This window comes from Vipera berus, assembly GCF_964194415.1.
Source record: "Vipera berus genome assembly, chromosome: 2".
NCBI classification, from domain to species: Eukaryota; Metazoa; Chordata; class Lepidosauria; order Squamata; family Viperidae; genus Vipera; species Vipera berus.
In genome coordinates, this window is record NC_138203.1 from 239,433,240 (window position 1) to 239,449,794 (window position 16,555).

The following is a 16,555-nucleotide window of genomic DNA, read 5'->3' on the forward strand; positions in this document are numbered from 1 at the left end:
TTGTATCATGCACAGAGTGGAAGGAACTGACTTCACTAGCTACAATGTGAGTTGGGGGGCCATCTAGTGGAAATTTAACCTCCTTCCTTGCGTTACTTTCCTAATTGGCCTCCCCAGTTTACATTACACTTTCCTAATGATAAGATCTGAAGGTCAGTTATCTCTGGCATTGCATCTCATTGTGTCAGCCTGGTTCCATTGCTGCTTCTGACTCGCTTGCCAACAGTTTTTTGGCTGGCCAACCACAGCCCTAATGATAAGATCAGCTTTCTCATCCCAGCCTGGTAAGGGGGTAGACAGTGGCTTCTGGGATCAAACCATATCCAATTGGTTATCACACCCTCTATAAATATATTGCTTGATAATGGTCACGCTTTTGCTTAACTAAGCATGTGAATCAGAATCCTTCTACTATTTGAAGTATGTGATTATAAGCTAAGGAAAGCTGCTTATCCAACCTCTTGCTCAATTTCTCCCCGATGGACAGTCAGTCTATTGGAAATTGATAAAGAGAACAATTTGAAAATAGTAATTTTAATCAAACTGAAATGGTACTTCTTGACTTACAAGGAAAGATAACAATCTCTCATATTCTTTTTCATGGTAAATAGCTGTCATATTTAATAATACGTTCAGTACTTTTTGGAATGGAGCATCAATGTGCAGCTTACTGAAGCAGCCATATCTTTTTCATGGCTGTGTGAATTTGGAAAAAGCAACAGCCAATAACTACTGTGTTTAAACTTCGCTATATTCCCAAGTACCTCTTCCTAATTGAATCCAAAATAGGTAACATCTTGACTATTTAATACAGACTTAGCCTCCATAAATTTGGAAGTCTCTTCATTTCCATGTACGCTTTTTTTCCCTAGAGGGTGAAGACAATGGCTGCTCCTCGTGAGATCACGCGGTGGGACAAAGAAACCGAGGTTGCTGCCACGTTTGGCCCTCCTGGCCTGGCCAACGGAGAACTGATCAAGCCAAGTCATGTCATCGTGGAGACAACAATGTGAGCTCTCTCTATGAGAGGAGGACACCTGCTTTAAAACTGCTGTTTACTAACCATAGAATCTTTCATAGGACCAGGTTTACAGAGCTTTATATTTGCACTAGGGTTATTTTTATTTCTCATAGAGAAAGTAATTTTTTGTGTGTTTGGTTTTTATTTTTTAATATTTTGTAAAGTAAATCACAGCAGATGGCTGTCCTGCTCTATTTAGAAACAGAGCTTTCATATCAAATTAGGCACACTGCAGGAATTTATCTTCTGTTTTCCACACAGCATATCTAACTAACTTTTATTCATACTGCTACTTTACCATTTTTAGTTGATTTTTCTTGCCAACAGTATACCCAGGCGCAATCCTATGCAACACTGTCTTGCAAATACGCCTCAATGAACATAATGGGACTTAATTCTGAGTAGACATATGTAGGATTGCGCTGAAACGTATGCATACATGTGCACATATACAAGCTTTAGATTTCTCTGAGTGTTGATGTGGTTGGGAACAGGGTAGTGCAAAATTTCATTTTGGACTTTTTTTAACCAAAAAAAACAAAAACAAAACCCAACTCTGGCATTTTAGAAACTGTTTTTTAACGGTGTGGCACTATCTTCTTTTGGTAGAAGCAGGTAGAATTAAAGAAAGAGTAAATGTTTTAATGTTGCTGTGAGCCATGTGGGAATATATTTATGTGATAATTGGAAGCTGCAATATTGTAGCTGCAATTGTTGTATGCCACCCAAAGTAAAAAATTTTATGAGATGGGCGGCCATGTAAATTTGATAAATGAATATAAAAGGGGGTTAGAACCAGGGGAATAATCTGAGCAGGTTGTGAACACGCTCTAAAAAGGTGGCAGAATCATTCTTCCTGGAAAGGCATTTTAACTGATAATCTTTTGGGGGGCAGAGGAGATGATTTCTTCCATCAAAGGAAGAATTGATTCTACATTCAGTAACAAGTTTCTATGAAGACTTAAATACAGCTTGGAGTACGGTTGAGTTTCTCTTAGATTTAAAGAGTTGATGTAAAATGCTGGTAAGCCTGAATCTGTCACCTAGTGTTATCTCAGTCTTAGACAAAAATGTAAATCTGATAGTGTAATCATGTAACTAAAGAATATATAAACTGGCCCATTCTTGTAGTCTGCACCTGAGAAATAAGTCATTTGGACTTTGATTTTGTTAGAACATTAAGTTAGTGTCAGAAAACTCTTTACATAATGCTACATTTACAAACATACTGCAAATCATATTTAAAGTCACAAATTTGCCAAACTTTATCTTTGTTAGAACGAAAAAAGGAGTAGTGGGCCTGTATCGTACCAGTCAGCTAAGTTGCATAGCGTTGGGTGCAGATGCAGAAAATAGTCCACTAGAACCTATTGATGAAGCTACTGAAACAAGAAAGCACAGAAAGAAAAAGGAGAAAGAGTAAATAGACTGATATTCACAGGCTTGAACTGACATGTATATCCACTGATCCAAGGAAACACAAGGAAGATCAAGTAAGCTATGAATTTATTTTAGACTGAACGAGGCATAAAATACTCAACGGAAGTTTTATTGGTAAGTTAAGTTCCCCACTTTTTCCAGAATGAGGATTTGCCTCTGGAAAACTCACCCCAAATCCTGCAAAACTTGTTTTCAACCTTCATTGAGTAGTGGCTCAATCCTTTTCCATATGGCCATGGATCTTGGGGGAAGGGTGCCCCTTTAAGCTTTATATTGGTAGTAAACACAATTTGAGCAGGATTGTGAGCCAGAAATAGCAAAACCCCTTTCCTTTGTAATCTCTGCTGATTTTGTCTGTCAGTGACAGATACTGTAGTTAAAACTGGAATTTAGCCAGTATTTGAAAACATTCCTATAGGCTTTAAGAAAAGAAAGAAATTAAGAATCAGTTTGTGTCTTATGCTATCTATGGCCACTGCATATGTATTATGCACATACTTGTTATGTTAGTTTTTATATATATATAAAACACTATAAATAAAGGACCAAAACAGTTATATCAGGTGTCTTGCGTAGCTAATATTTGTTTGTGAATGGAATCTGTGATTTATTTTATTTGAGGGAACACAGCTTGCAGTATATGCAGGTGGCCATGAATGGAAATGCTTTGCTTTCTTGTTACCAAGAGCTGATAAGTAAACACTTCCAGAGTACAAATCCTTTGGAAATTGTTTATCTTCCTACTGTACTGAAAAATGGCCAGTAAAAAGGTTAGATACAAAATAAGCAAGGAAGCCAAGAGAAAGCTACTGTTTGCTTTGTTTTCTAATCCTGCAAAGCCAAAGATGCAGGGCATTGGTATTGCAAACTCCATTGCATTCCAGATAGGACTGCAGCTTAACTAAATGAAGCACAAGTCACTGATATCATTGAAGGCAGCGAGAAATTAGGATGGAGGCAAATCTTAACAGTTCGTTCACTTGACTTCCCTGGTGCATTTTACATGAAAGATAGTGCAATATTTTGCTAGTTTCAAGAACAGCCACCGAACCAAAAGCAGATATATCAACCAAGGGGATAATCTAAAGCAGATAGCGTGAGAGGATGTATTTCAAGAACAAACCAGAGAATCAGTCCCACACTGTAGACTTTCATCTAAGAAAAGTAATACCCAACCTATTTCAAGGTTAAATTTTGCAATCAGAATCAGTTCCTTCCAGCTAAAGTAAACAGGTTTTCCAATTCGACCTTCAGTTTTTGTTTCAAGGATCATATTTTCATACAGCAAAACTTGTGAATAATAGAATGTGTTATATCTGAATGTTAAGAATAGATTCTGCTGAATAAGGCCGATGGATGGGAGGGGCTGGGGCAGGGAAAATTATTAATCGTTTGTATTTTCTACTTATTTATGACTGCAACAAGATTGATTTTTTTTTCTAATTCACTTTGTAGAATTGTGTGGCCTATTTTATCCATCCTTTGTAATGAAGAAGTTAAATATTCAGTATTGTGACTAACTTGTGGGTGAACTGGTTTGGATATGGGGTGGGGATATTCTTAATGTTTATTCAAAGAAATCGTCGTATTTCCAAAAAAGGGGGTGTGGGTGGGGACCGGGAAGTACATTAAGAGTTCAACAATTTGTTGTCGTGGAAGTATGGCTTGTTTCCTAAACTATGCTCTAGATGTGCATAAGGTGAAAACGTTTATAACAGGTTTAAATGGGCATTTGCTAATGTCTAGTCAAAACAGTTGGACATAACCTGTCTTTGCAACCAGCCATTTCAGGTTGTTTCCAGCCAAGGCAGGCTCTTTAGATGTCTGGAAATGTGTCCTTCTCTTCATCCAATCTTTCAAGCTGTCAGTTTCTCATAGCTACCTATACTCCTAATGGAAGGTATGGTTAAATAATTGCATAAGTAATTCACATTTCACAATATATTGCCTTTAGACATTTGTACTTGTTTATAATGAAACTAAACTTACTAGGCAGAGTATCAGTCCAGCTGAAAACCTCGTGAGAATAAATGATTTGACTAAGAACTGAATGGCCATGGAGGCAGGAATAGAGATACGTTACGAAGAGGGAGAAGTGGAGAACAGATGATTTCTACTAGAAAACCTGCATTTTTATTTATTTTTTTGCTTTTGTGGTCATCATGAAACCTTCCATATTTACACAAAAGTAAAGTACCAGGACAATAAGTGAAATCTGCTTCTGAGACAACATGTAAAAATATCAGTGTTGTAAAAGGAAAGTTTGGAGAAGCTAGAAACATTTTGGAATTTTTGATTGACAAGTCAGATGCCTAGACTCATTTGGTGAGGGCTGGCTTAATAAATAGATAAAACAGTTGTCATAGCTTGCTTTAGCTAAGAGGGCCTGAGACCAGTTTTTTTACTTAACCCAGCCACTTACTCCACAAACTCTTTAAATGGACAATTTCTACAGATACAGGGCAAAAATAAACAAAAAGTGATTGTCTACTGAAAAACAATCTTAATCCCCCGATGTACAATTTTAATTGAATATTTCTAGCAATCAATCCAAAATTGAAACTCAGTTTTTTATATCCTAAGCTGAAGTATCTTCCTTTGCTGAAAGCAAATCAGGAACACTTCAGCCCTTTCACCATTCTGGACCAAATATCTAGTTGAGTCACCAATCTCTCTACTCCCCTAAATTTGCCCTGTAGTAAAACCACTGATAGAATCCAAAGTCTTGCTCATAGTATTAAGTAATCTTGATAAACCTAAAGGATGGCTTTTGAAGGTCTATAGTGGTCTACCAAAAAGGATTACACTCTTAATGCTAATCAATTGGCAGGGAAAATTATATAACATTCAATCACATAAACATGCATACGGTTCCATCTATGGCAGTATATTACATCAGCCCATGTCTTGTTCTCCATCCTGTTTAAAAGGAATAGCAGCCTGCCTAATCTGCATTTATGCTAAATTACTTTGATTCTGCTATGCAGGAGAGGTGGAAAAGAAAAATGCAATATGCATGCTCTTTTCAGGAAAGAAGATAAGGCCATGCACTTTATGAATGTAATATGCCTCTGAGACATATGTTTCTATCTGTAGAATTAGATCAGAAACTTAGGTTTACACAATTGGATCCAAATCTTTGGAATCAGTATTTTTCTACAATAAAATGTGGCAAAATGAAAATTATACGTTATCTAAAAACATAGAAGTTGACATGCAGATTTCAAAATACACACTGTGCAGGTTTGGCCAAAGAGAATACTTGTTCCAGAGATCTACAGGTTCATTCTAAATATGTACTTGCAAACAAGCCATACCATGTTCAGTGGAACTTCCTTTCCAGTGACTATGCTTAGGGCTAGAGCCCTAATCTTGCAGTTTGTGGCTGGGCTCAAGGAACATACAGAAAATGCCTAACCCACATTGCCAAGTCCTGGTTATTTCAGAAGCCAAGTCAACTGAAATAGCTGTCTTTCTGAAGATCCTGTTCTAGATTGCATAATTAACATAAGCTCTTTTGGGAGAGGGAACGAGATTGCATAGTTAACAAGCTGTCTTGGGAGAAGAAAGAGGACTAACAAGCTCCCAAATGACCCACTAATGATCAGCAACAGGTGTTACACAGCAACAGGAAGACACTGACATTGTAGCCAAATCATGTTGAGTGGCTGTGTCTTGCTAGGAATGGAGGGAGTCGGATTGTAAGTAACCAAATGCCAGCCTGAGATTGTTCACTAATCTCTCTTCCCCAACGGACCTCAACCTGTCAGTGCTGTACTCTGATAAATTCACTGTTTTACTAGAACATTCTTGTGTCATTAATGTAGCTGTGCCGTTGCAATTATGAAAGGAATGCCACTCCAGAGGTTTTATGGTTATAAAATAAGGCAGACATCTTTATTTCTACTGAAAATGTTGGTGTGCATTTTTAATTCTGCAAATCCACACTTGTGACTACTAATGAGTAGCTGTGTGGATTAAGAGGACACTACCCTCTTTTTAAGAATAATTTTTAGAATAATTTTTTAAAATACGTTTTAAAACTGTCATCTTTGTTCCAGAAAGGAATATTTATATAGGAGCAAGAATTTGACTTGTATTCAGCCCTGAAAATTAGGTGTTTTTTTGGTACAGTATATGTATACAGTAAATGTTTGTATTTTGCAGTTTTATCCATTTTGCTTTTTAGATAAATGAAATGGGTATCAATATTTTAAAGTCATTTTGCTTTTTTAAGATGAGTTTGTAATCATTGCAAATAAACAATAAAAACCTTTCATGTATAAAGTGAACAAATAATTCTTGTGGGATTTTTTTTCTCCAAATGCCTTCAAGTAAGTTTTCATTTAGATACTTATATAAAGCTTAAATGCTATTCTACTAAGTACTATTAACATAAAAATGGCATGTCTGCATCTTCACTAATTTATTAAGTTGTGATCTGTAAGGATCATCAATACAGTTTATTATTTAGGGTTTGTTAAAATATTTTATACCATATTTCTAACATTCTTATTAGAATTCAACAGATTGGCTATGTATAGGGGGTACATTTCTACCTATTTTGTTGACCAAGGAAAAGTGGATAGAGTTACTGAGATCCTCAAAAAGAATATGGGAAGAACAGAAGACAGTTTTTGAAGCCTCGCTGCACTTCAAGGATACGAACTATAGTGAAAGATGATCAGTGCAGTCACTGCAAATTTGCACTGTGTTATTTTCATGATCAGCAAAAGTAGTAAATCAATGGATGAAGCAGTGAAATTTTCCCAGACCCTTTCCTGTTGGAGTCAATTCATGTTGGCACGGTCTTTTTTAAATTTTCATATTAATTTATTTTTTCCCAAGAGTTGACAAAACCCGAATAACTCATCCCCATCTTAGATCAGAGATCCGTATAGATGCTCCTCAATTTACAACCATTTGTTTAGTGACCATTCAAAGTTATAATGGCACTGATAAAAGTGACTTATGATAATTTCCACACATATGACCGTTGCAGCATCCCATGGTCACATGATCAAAATTTGGATGCTTGGCAACTGGCATGTAGTTATGATGGTTGCAGTCATATGATCAACTTTTGCAACCCTCTGAAGCAAAGTCAACGGGGAAGCCCGATTCATTTAATACTAAATAACAACTGCAGTATGAATCATTTAACAACTGACAAGATCATAAAATGGGGCAAAGCCCCCTTATCTGTCTTGCTTAGCAATGGAAATCTTGGCCTCAACTATGCTCATAAGTCGAGGACTACCTGTACCAGTGTTTTTTATGCCAATGACAGCAATCCTCTCCTTAACAGGAGAGCGTGAAATGAAGTATTTGTTCTCTTGCCTAATATTGCAAGAGGAATTGGAGAAACTCATGATCAACTATAATATCAACTTCTTTCTTTTAAGCCAAGCTGTAGCCTGATGTTTCATTAATTGATACAATTTAATTTTTATTCAGTATTTTTTGAGTTAATCTAATTTATTATGCTGAGCTGTACCTGTCTGATTTATTACAAAGAATATACAACAGAAGTTAAGTAAAGAAATAAATAGCCATTTTCTCTAAATCAGGGGTGTCAAACTCAATTTCATTGAGGGCCGCATCAGCATTGTGGTTGCCCTCAGGGGGCCGGGTGGGTATGGCCAGGGTGGGCGTGGCCTACTGGGTGGGCATGGCTAGAGTGCGTATGGCCTACTGGGTGGGCTTGGCCAGCTCTACATCGTTCGCATCAAGGGTGCCTATGGGGGCCCAGGCAGGAGTGGGACAGATCTGAGGGTCTCTGGGCCAGGGCCAAGGCAGTGGGGGCCGTTCCCTCACTGTTTCCAGGATGGCTTCGCGGGCCAGATGAAACCACTTCGTGGGCCGGATCCGGCCCCCGGGCCTTGTGTTTGACATGTCTGCTCTAAATGAACTACATCCTACCAGCACTTCTGAAAATTAATTGACATTGAGCAAAGGAAGTGTTCTGAGTTTGAGTTTTGCATGGCTGTAATTCAGAAGAGGAATTATTGCTATGTGCTATAAAAAAGGGCATTGCGAGAAGACATGTGGAATTGTTTCAAATGACACAGACAGGGTTATGCTTACATGGGACTTTCTGACATTTTCTCCAAGGGAGGCAAAAATTGTAACAGGCAAGGTTAAGGGCTCTCCTTCGAGATGGGCAAAGGATGTTGGCTAGTATTTTATCAGAGCCAGTGGTAAAGGCATCAAGGCACCAAGACAAAGCTAGTGGTAAAGGCACCAAGCTAAAAACAAGGAGACTGAATTCTAGTCCCACTTTACCCATGAAAGCCTGCTGGGTAACCTCGGGCCAGTCATTCTGTCTCAGCTCAACCCCCTCACAAGGTTGTCGTTGCATGCAAAATAGAAGTAAGGTGGATAATTCACTGTCTTGAATTATTTGTAAAAATAATAAAGGTGGGAAATACATACATGCATGCATACATACATACATACATACAGTCTCCCAGACACTCATGGTTACCAAGTAAAGATTTTGAGCAAATCCTCTTGAATGTTTCATATTCAACCAGGCTTTTTCTGGTCCAAAGGAGATCAAATTGTAAACTGAAGAACCATAATAACTAGACCAGCTAGGATCCCTTCCACATGGATAAGAATTCATCCGAGAGGAAGTAGGCCATTGTATTACTAGGAAAAAGTAATTTCATCGTATAATTCTCCAACAGAGAGACCTCCCCTGCCTTAATAGGTAGCACTTAATGGCTATCCAAGGGCCAGACATCTGAATAATACCTGCCTAAAAAAGGGCTCAAAGATGTTAGACAAAGTAATGTATGTTAGAAGCAATATTTTTTAACATTAACTAGAAGTAAAAAAATTCCGTGTACAGATGTCTACTTTCAGCCTCACAGTTACTGTAAAATTAATGTAATAGCAAATGTGAGTTCTGGTGATTTCATAAACACATTTCTGTAGTTATTTGTGAATGTAAAATCATATGGCAAAGTAAGAATCAGCACTATGACTGAGTTGGGCACAAGAGCTACCATTTTTCCGGAATGTCAGTAGCAGAATTGTAGAAGATGTCTTATGCTGCCATTTTACAAAGACTTCCTTGCAGTAAAGGCCAGTCAGTAAGACAAGATGTCTTACTTGTTTCCTTTGTTTATATAATAAATTCTTTGGCTCTCATAATGATCATAAAACTACAGCCACCTTTGTGGAAACAGATGTAAACCCTACAGATAAGTCACTATGATAAGTTAACTTTCTAAAGAAAACATACATTATAATTTATTTTGCTTTATTTAATTTAAAAAAAATCTAAGGAATTGTAATACCATTTAAATACACAGATTTACAAATAGGTCCAAAACAGGACTAAAATATTCTTTGAATATTGTGCTTTCATAGATACATAAGAAAATTAGCATATAAAAATATTTTGTACAGGAATACACTCTTAATGTATGGATAAAAATACACATTTAATGCATTTCATCTTTATATCATTCAAAATGCATAGGAAGGGATACAAGGACAATTTTAAAGCCTTATTAAAAGTCTTCATTAAAAACCTAATTGAAGCCACATGGAGCTTCTGCCATTATGAGAATATTGCATATAAAACCCCTATTTTCCACACATCCATCAGTATTTCTCTTTTTGTTTTTTTTATGGCACATTATTTAGGTTATGGCAGCAATGGTATGGAATATTGCATACTTTGAGAAGAGAGAATGGCTACAGCTAGAGACAGCCCAATAAGACTCATGCACATCTTGATAAGAAAATCACTGGAGATAGCAGTGCTGTGAAATAGCAAAAAAAGATATATATGCTCACAGCTAGAAACCTCCTTGGATCAGCACTCATCTAACAGGTGTTTCCAATCTTGACCAAAACATGGCATCTCAATATGGATCAAAACAGTAGAAAATGACAACAAAATTAAAACTATTAGAAAGGAAGAGAGAAGCCAGGTTTCCCATTCAATGAAGTAAACTCCCAAGTAAAGGTCAACTGAAATAGTCACAATAAAGTGGGGTTCCATAACCCACTAGCATAGGCAATGACTGGCCAGATAGAAAACACAAATCCTGGCATTTTCCCCTTTTGAAATGAAGAAATCACGGCCTCTTTTGAAATTGTTAACTGTAGGCAGATAATTAAAAGAATGTGAGAATCACACATGACAGCACTACAAGAGGATTTGACTCAGGAGGCTGATGCAAGGTCCTGGTTTACAAAGGCATGCTCACAAGTCATAGAAGAAAAGGTGATTATTGAAAAACATGGGAATGCTGCTACTGATAGGTTACAACAAAGTGTCAAGCATCATCATGAAATTAAACAATTGTACACATTGCACTGGAGCAACCCACAGAGGATGTACTTGGAGGTACGATATCAATCTAGAGACACTGTCTCACGCTACAGAGTAACCAAGGTTCCTTCTACCACCACCATCACACACATCATTAGGGGGGGAGAAGACTTTGATGCAAGTGACTTATGTTCAGCTGCCCACTCATAATTGTGTACAAAAATGACATCTGGGAACAATTTGCGGGCTCTGTGCTCAAAAATAAATAGTGTGGTCCAAGAGATTTCATATTTCCCCATGCAATGCTATATAATAAGTGCTTTCAAGAAATGGTAGATGGAAAGTAAGAAACTCAGTAAGAAATTAAGCTGGACAATATTTTAAAGGTGAAACATATTTCTGTTACCACTCAAAGAATAAATTACGGGGGATTTTGAAGGTAAAAAGTATTTCTGATATCTCCCAAAGAATAAATTATGGGGAAGGTGTTTGTCAGAGCTTCATCTTCTTGACAAATAGGTTGTCTTTTAAATTAAATCCAAAAGTAAAATGTGCACTTAGTGTCAAAGGGATGTGTGACAGTGATCTGTGAGAGTGTGCAGGGGAACTGGAGAAGGGGCTCAAGGAGTGTTGTAAGGATGTTTTTCACAGAAAAAGGGGAATCCATTTTAAGATTAACTTAATTTGATTAAACAAAACAAAAACAGCACCATGTATCCAAGTCCTTCAAGGCCGGGAAAGATAAGATTGTGCTCTATTAGCCCATGCACTGGAAACACTCATATGATGAGTAAGGTTGTTCTCCTGTGGGTGAATTATTCTGGGTGTTGTTGTCAGCAACTGGCTCCATCCCTGACTACTTCACTCCATCTCAGCTTGAACCTTCAAAGCCAAGTTGTGTTGACTTCAAAATGTGATTGGTCGGGGGAAAGGAAACATCTCTTCACCGCAACTGACATTACACAGAATAAGCATAAGCACGAGTGCAAAAGAAAACAAATAAACGACAACCAAAATAAAAACTCTCACACATCACACAACAGACACCCATTAATTCCTTTGCTCCCACAGAACCTTGACGAAAGCAGACACCAAGCTTAGCTGTCCTTCAGAGTGTCTGTGCGCTTGTCTTCACCTCCCCTCCAAATGACGGCTGGTCTGGAAAGCTGCTTGGCTCCTGTAAGCAAGTATTGGCAATGAAAGCCAGGGGGTTTCGACTGATTACAAGGTCCAACTTATTTCCTGCCTCAGATATCAGAGGAACAGCCAGAGAGCAATCAAAGTCCCTTGTACGGATGCAGTTCACCTGAAAGAAGGGAAAATCCATGGTGAGATAAGAGGAAAAAGAAGGAAAATACGGAGAGATGAGGATAAAATGAAGCAGCTGCTTCTTTGCAAAATAACCTTGTGGGCAGTAAAGGTGGCCTGCTATGGACACGTAGTCTTCCATTTAGGACCACAATTGGGACAGGAATTTCCATCGCTAAGCAAGGTGGTTGTTAAGTGAGTTACACTTAATTTTACAACCTTTTTTTGCCACAGTCATTAAACAAATCACTATTATTGTTAAGTCAATCATATGGTGCTTAAGAAAAACTGATTTCCCCGGTTGACTTTACTTGTCGGAAGTTATCTGGGAAGGTCACAAATGATCATGTGACCCTGGGGACATTGTAACCATTGTAAATGCATGTTGGTTGCCAAGTCCCCAAAATTTAATCACATGACCATGGGGATACTGCAACGGTCATAAGTACAAGGGCTGGTTGTAAGTCACTTTTTTTCTGCTCTGTCAATAGCTTTAAACCAGGGGTCTTCAAACTCAGACCTTTTATGACTCATGGACTTCAACTCCCAGAATTCCTCAGCCAATGTGTCTGGCTGAGGAATTCTGGGAGTTGAAGTCCATGAGTCATAAAAGGGCCGAGTTTGAAGACCCCTGCTTTAAATGGTTGCTAAATAAATGGTGCTACCCAGCCCAAGCCAAATCATGCTCTGCTGTATTTCAAAACTGAAGGAAAATATCTATTTCCTTGGGGGGGCGGGGAAGTGTATAAGGATATGAAATGTTGTATTCTGGTATTCCCCTTAACCTCCAGACAAGAATTTCAGAGCCAAATGGGAATCCTATCACATCCCTTATCAGGCAGGCTCACTCCCAAAATATACTGGCCACATTAGTTTTTCAGCTATGAAAAGCTGACCTGTAAACTTTTGTAACCCAAGAGAGAAGGGGACTGCTTAAATGTTGAGGATTTTGGAGTTTTTTTCCCCTTGGAGAGCTCTTTCTCCCTTTTACTTTCTGTATAACATGGCACAACCAAAGGGAATTCTGACATGAACAATATGGATGATCACCAATAGTGGTGGGAACACTTTTGCAGTACTACGGGAACAACCACCACAAACAGGTAACAGCAATAACTGGAGCACAAGAGCAGGAAAACCGTACCAAGTGCCTCTTTCGATATTTTAGGAGGAATGGCTGAGAAACAAATGTACTCATCCCAAACAAGCTGGCCTGCAGAAGGCCTTCCCTCTTCGGAATATCTAAGCAGGACTGGTCCATCATGCCAGAGGGTGGCCGCCCTTTATTAGGGCGGTGGAATCTTCTTGAGGGCGATGCTCTTCTAAAACAGGGCAGGCCTTTCAGGGCTATGGGATTGCAGCTAGTTATGTCGGGACATCACTGCAATGTGGTTGAGGTTGGATCTTTGGAGAGGGGTTCCAAAAGCGAATCTCCTTCTAAATCCAAAATTCTCTCTCAAAATGAATTTCAAGAGCAGGCCTGGAAATTTTGTCCCCCAGTGTGCATGTGCCTCGAGGGCAACTGTGTGGCCCGTGGGTTGTTGTACTCTCCTGCTTTAGCACTTCTGCATTTAGAGTAACTCCTGGGAGCTTTCTTATTTTCCACTTTGATTCCTGAACTGCTGTGTTTGATTGTATAAACAAAAGCGAAAAGAGTCTTGGGGAAAAAAATAAGTCTTGGGAGACTGAAAACCAGACTATCTTCAGAAAGAAGCAGGCATGGCCCTAGATTCAGGGGCAACAGTGGAAAAACTATGGATATAAGGATGGGCAGATAAGAGGGCAAAATGCATCTAACGGAAGGGGCTTTCCCTGTCGCTTATGTTTCTGAAAGGGAAATGATGGCATTTTTTTTCCTACTAAATGTTTCATAATAAACTGATTTCTAAGGAAAACAAGAGGTTAACAGAAGTGGCTTTTAAAGACTGAAGATCAATACACTTTCCCTGAGTACTGGACAAAAGGTTCCCTATCTTCCTAGTGACTAAATAATAATGGAAAATGTTTTTCCCCTGCAGGTAAAGAAAAGATGTCAGAGAAAGGAGAGAGGCTAACTGACAGAAAAAAAATGGCCTCCTTTATCTTCTCTAGCAAAGCTTTGAATCAGGATTGGACTAAATACAGGCAGCCCTTGATTTACCACAGTTCATTTAGTGACCAAAGTGACTTATGACTGTTTTTTACACTTATGACCGTTGCAGCATCCCCACTGTCATGTGATCAAAATTTAGATGCTTGGCAACTGGTTCATATTTATGACAGTTGCAGCATTCCAGGGTCATGTGATTTCCTTTGGCGACCTTCTGACAACCAAAGTCAATGGGGAAACCAGATTCCCTTAACAACCATGTTTCTACAGCCGTCGTAGAGCAGTGGTTGGAGTACATTATTGCAGGCTAATTCTGCTGACTGCCAGAAGTTCGAATCTCACCAGGCTCATGGTTGACTCAGCCTTCCATCCTTCTGAGGTCGGTAAAATGAGGACCCAGATTGTTGGGGTCGATATGCTGACTGGGCTGTATATAAGTCTATACGCTATTGCTATTGCTACTAAACTGCAACGGTTCACTTAAAAACTCTGGTGAGAAAGGTCATAAAATGGGGCAAAACTCAATTCACAATTTTCTCAGCAACATAAATTTTGGGGCTCAATTGTGGTCATAGGTTGAGGACTACCTGTAGCTCATTTCTGAGACAATCAAGAAATGTAGAAAAGAAAAATCAGTTGGCAAGTCCTTTTATATGCTTTCCCCTTCTTGCTGGTTTAAAAACAAATTCCTTCCTGTGGTAAATAATAAGGTTGGGAAAAGGTTTTCTTTGGGGCTGAGGCAGAGGGGAAAAGAAATTAGCTACAGTTATGACCCTGTTTTGCTTCTCCCTTCACCAGCTGTTTTTTAATTTCTTCTGTGCCCGAAGGGAAAGCCATCTGTCCTTCCAATCTTCCATCTCCCAGACAAATCACAGAGATTTGTTGTTTTGTAACATGAATTTTATTTTAATTGGAATGTTTTTTATTGCCTACTTCTATTTCAGTTTGCTTTTATTGTTGCTTGTTTATTTAATTGCTTTTATTGAAGATTGCTTGTTCTTTCTTTTTGTTTATTGCACTGGACTCCTTTGGGAGGAACGGTGGAAAAGAAGACAATGACTAACAAAAATAATTAAAAATAACTATGTGGCTTTTCCAATTATGATGACAGGGTGGTGGAGAAGGGACAGAATTATGGAGCAAAAGCTTAGCTGAATACTAGTGATTGTGTTTGTGATTGATTACCTGGAGGACTCTGTCATAAGGCTTGAGTCCACATTGGTCAGCTGGCCCACCTGGACGGATCATATTCACATAGACACCCTTTTCTAGCAAGCCATCAGAGACACTGAACCCAAAGTCTTCAGTCTCGGGATCCTTGTAAATTGTCATCTATAGGAAAAGGTAACTTTCATTGGAATGATGGTAAAAATGAACTTGGGTAGATAAGATAGAGATGCTGAAGAGGGAAAGTGACATTATAAAATATTCAACAACTTGGTTGTCCCAAAGGTATTTTTTCAAAAGCAATTGGACTTTGTTTTTCCTTGAAGACATTTCACTTCTCATCTAAGAAGCTTCTTCAGAACTGGAGAAGTTTTTTGGATGAGAAGCAAAACGTCTTCAAGGAAAAACAAAGTCCAGTTGCCTTTTGAAAAAAGCACTTTTGGGACAACCATGACCTGGATGACTGAGAGTCTCCATAGATATTTAACAACTTGGGTAACATGAGGTGTCCACAGTACTACTCTACCTTACTTTTCAGACCCAGAAGACTTGAATTCAAGTCTTACTCAGCCATTGCCATGGAACAATTTACTCTCTTTCAACCTGAATTAGTGAACCAGTTTGGTTAAAAAAAAATATTATCAAGGTTTGCTACTTTCTTTTCCTTGAAGAAAAAATTGGATTACAGGTAAATAAGGGCTGTAAATGTGTTGTATTGCAGGAGCATTTGTAATTTTTAATTGAATCATCCATAGAACTGTGCCCACGAACCCAGATAATACAACCTTTATCCTGCTCCAAAAGTGTAACACTGTTTTATTTAGAACAATCATGAAGCCAATAGAAACCATGATTTCTAGATGGATAGAAGACACTTATGTGGAGGAACTTCAGTCATCCACATGTTAATAAAAATAATAAAGGTACATAAACGTAATTAAGCTCCTATATTCACTAAGCTTGAGCATTTCCCAACTACTCAGTACTATCCTTGAAAGCTTCGCTAACTAGACATTCAACCACCCAACCCCATCTGTTTATTGCAGAGATTTCAAAACTGCATCATTCAGTTACACAAATCAGGGGCTACCACAAAGAAGAGGGAGTCAAGCTATTCTCCAAAGCACCTGAAAGCAAGACAAGAAGCAACGGATGGAAACTAGTCAAGGAGAGAAGCAACCTAGAACTAAGGAGAAACTTCCTGACAGTTAGAACAATTAACCAGTGGAACAACCTG

General features: G+C 38.4%; 2 protein-coding genes across 2 annotated transcripts in view; one reads left to right on the forward strand and one right to left on the reverse strand.

The window, feature by feature from the left end:
- The window catches only part of SLC6A6 (solute carrier family 6 member 6), a gene marked incomplete at its 5' end in the record, with an annotated part of 57,846 nt that extends 51,108 nt beyond the window's left edge, over positions 1–6,738 (forward strand). Inside the window, 2 exon segments of the mRNA XM_081321950.1 lie at positions 873–1,009; positions 2,300–6,738. Of these exon segments, the coding sequence (XP_081178076.1) occupies positions 873–1,009; positions 2,300–2,444 (282 nt within the window). The 3' untranslated portion in view covers positions 2,445–6,738.
- A 4,760-nt stretch (positions 6,739–11,498) lies between these two features.
- The window catches only part of GRIP2 (glutamate receptor interacting protein 2), a gene marked incomplete at its 5' end in the record, with an annotated part of 583,703 nt that continues 578,646 nt past the window's right edge, over positions 11,499–16,555 (reverse strand). Inside the window, 2 exons of the mRNA XM_081319562.1 lie at positions 11,499–12,060; positions 15,337–15,483. Of these exons, the coding sequence (XP_081175688.1) occupies positions 11,863–12,060; positions 15,337–15,483 (345 nt within the window). The 3' untranslated portion in view covers positions 11,499–11,862. The remainder of the gene's footprint in view (positions 12,061–15,336; positions 15,484–16,555) is intronic.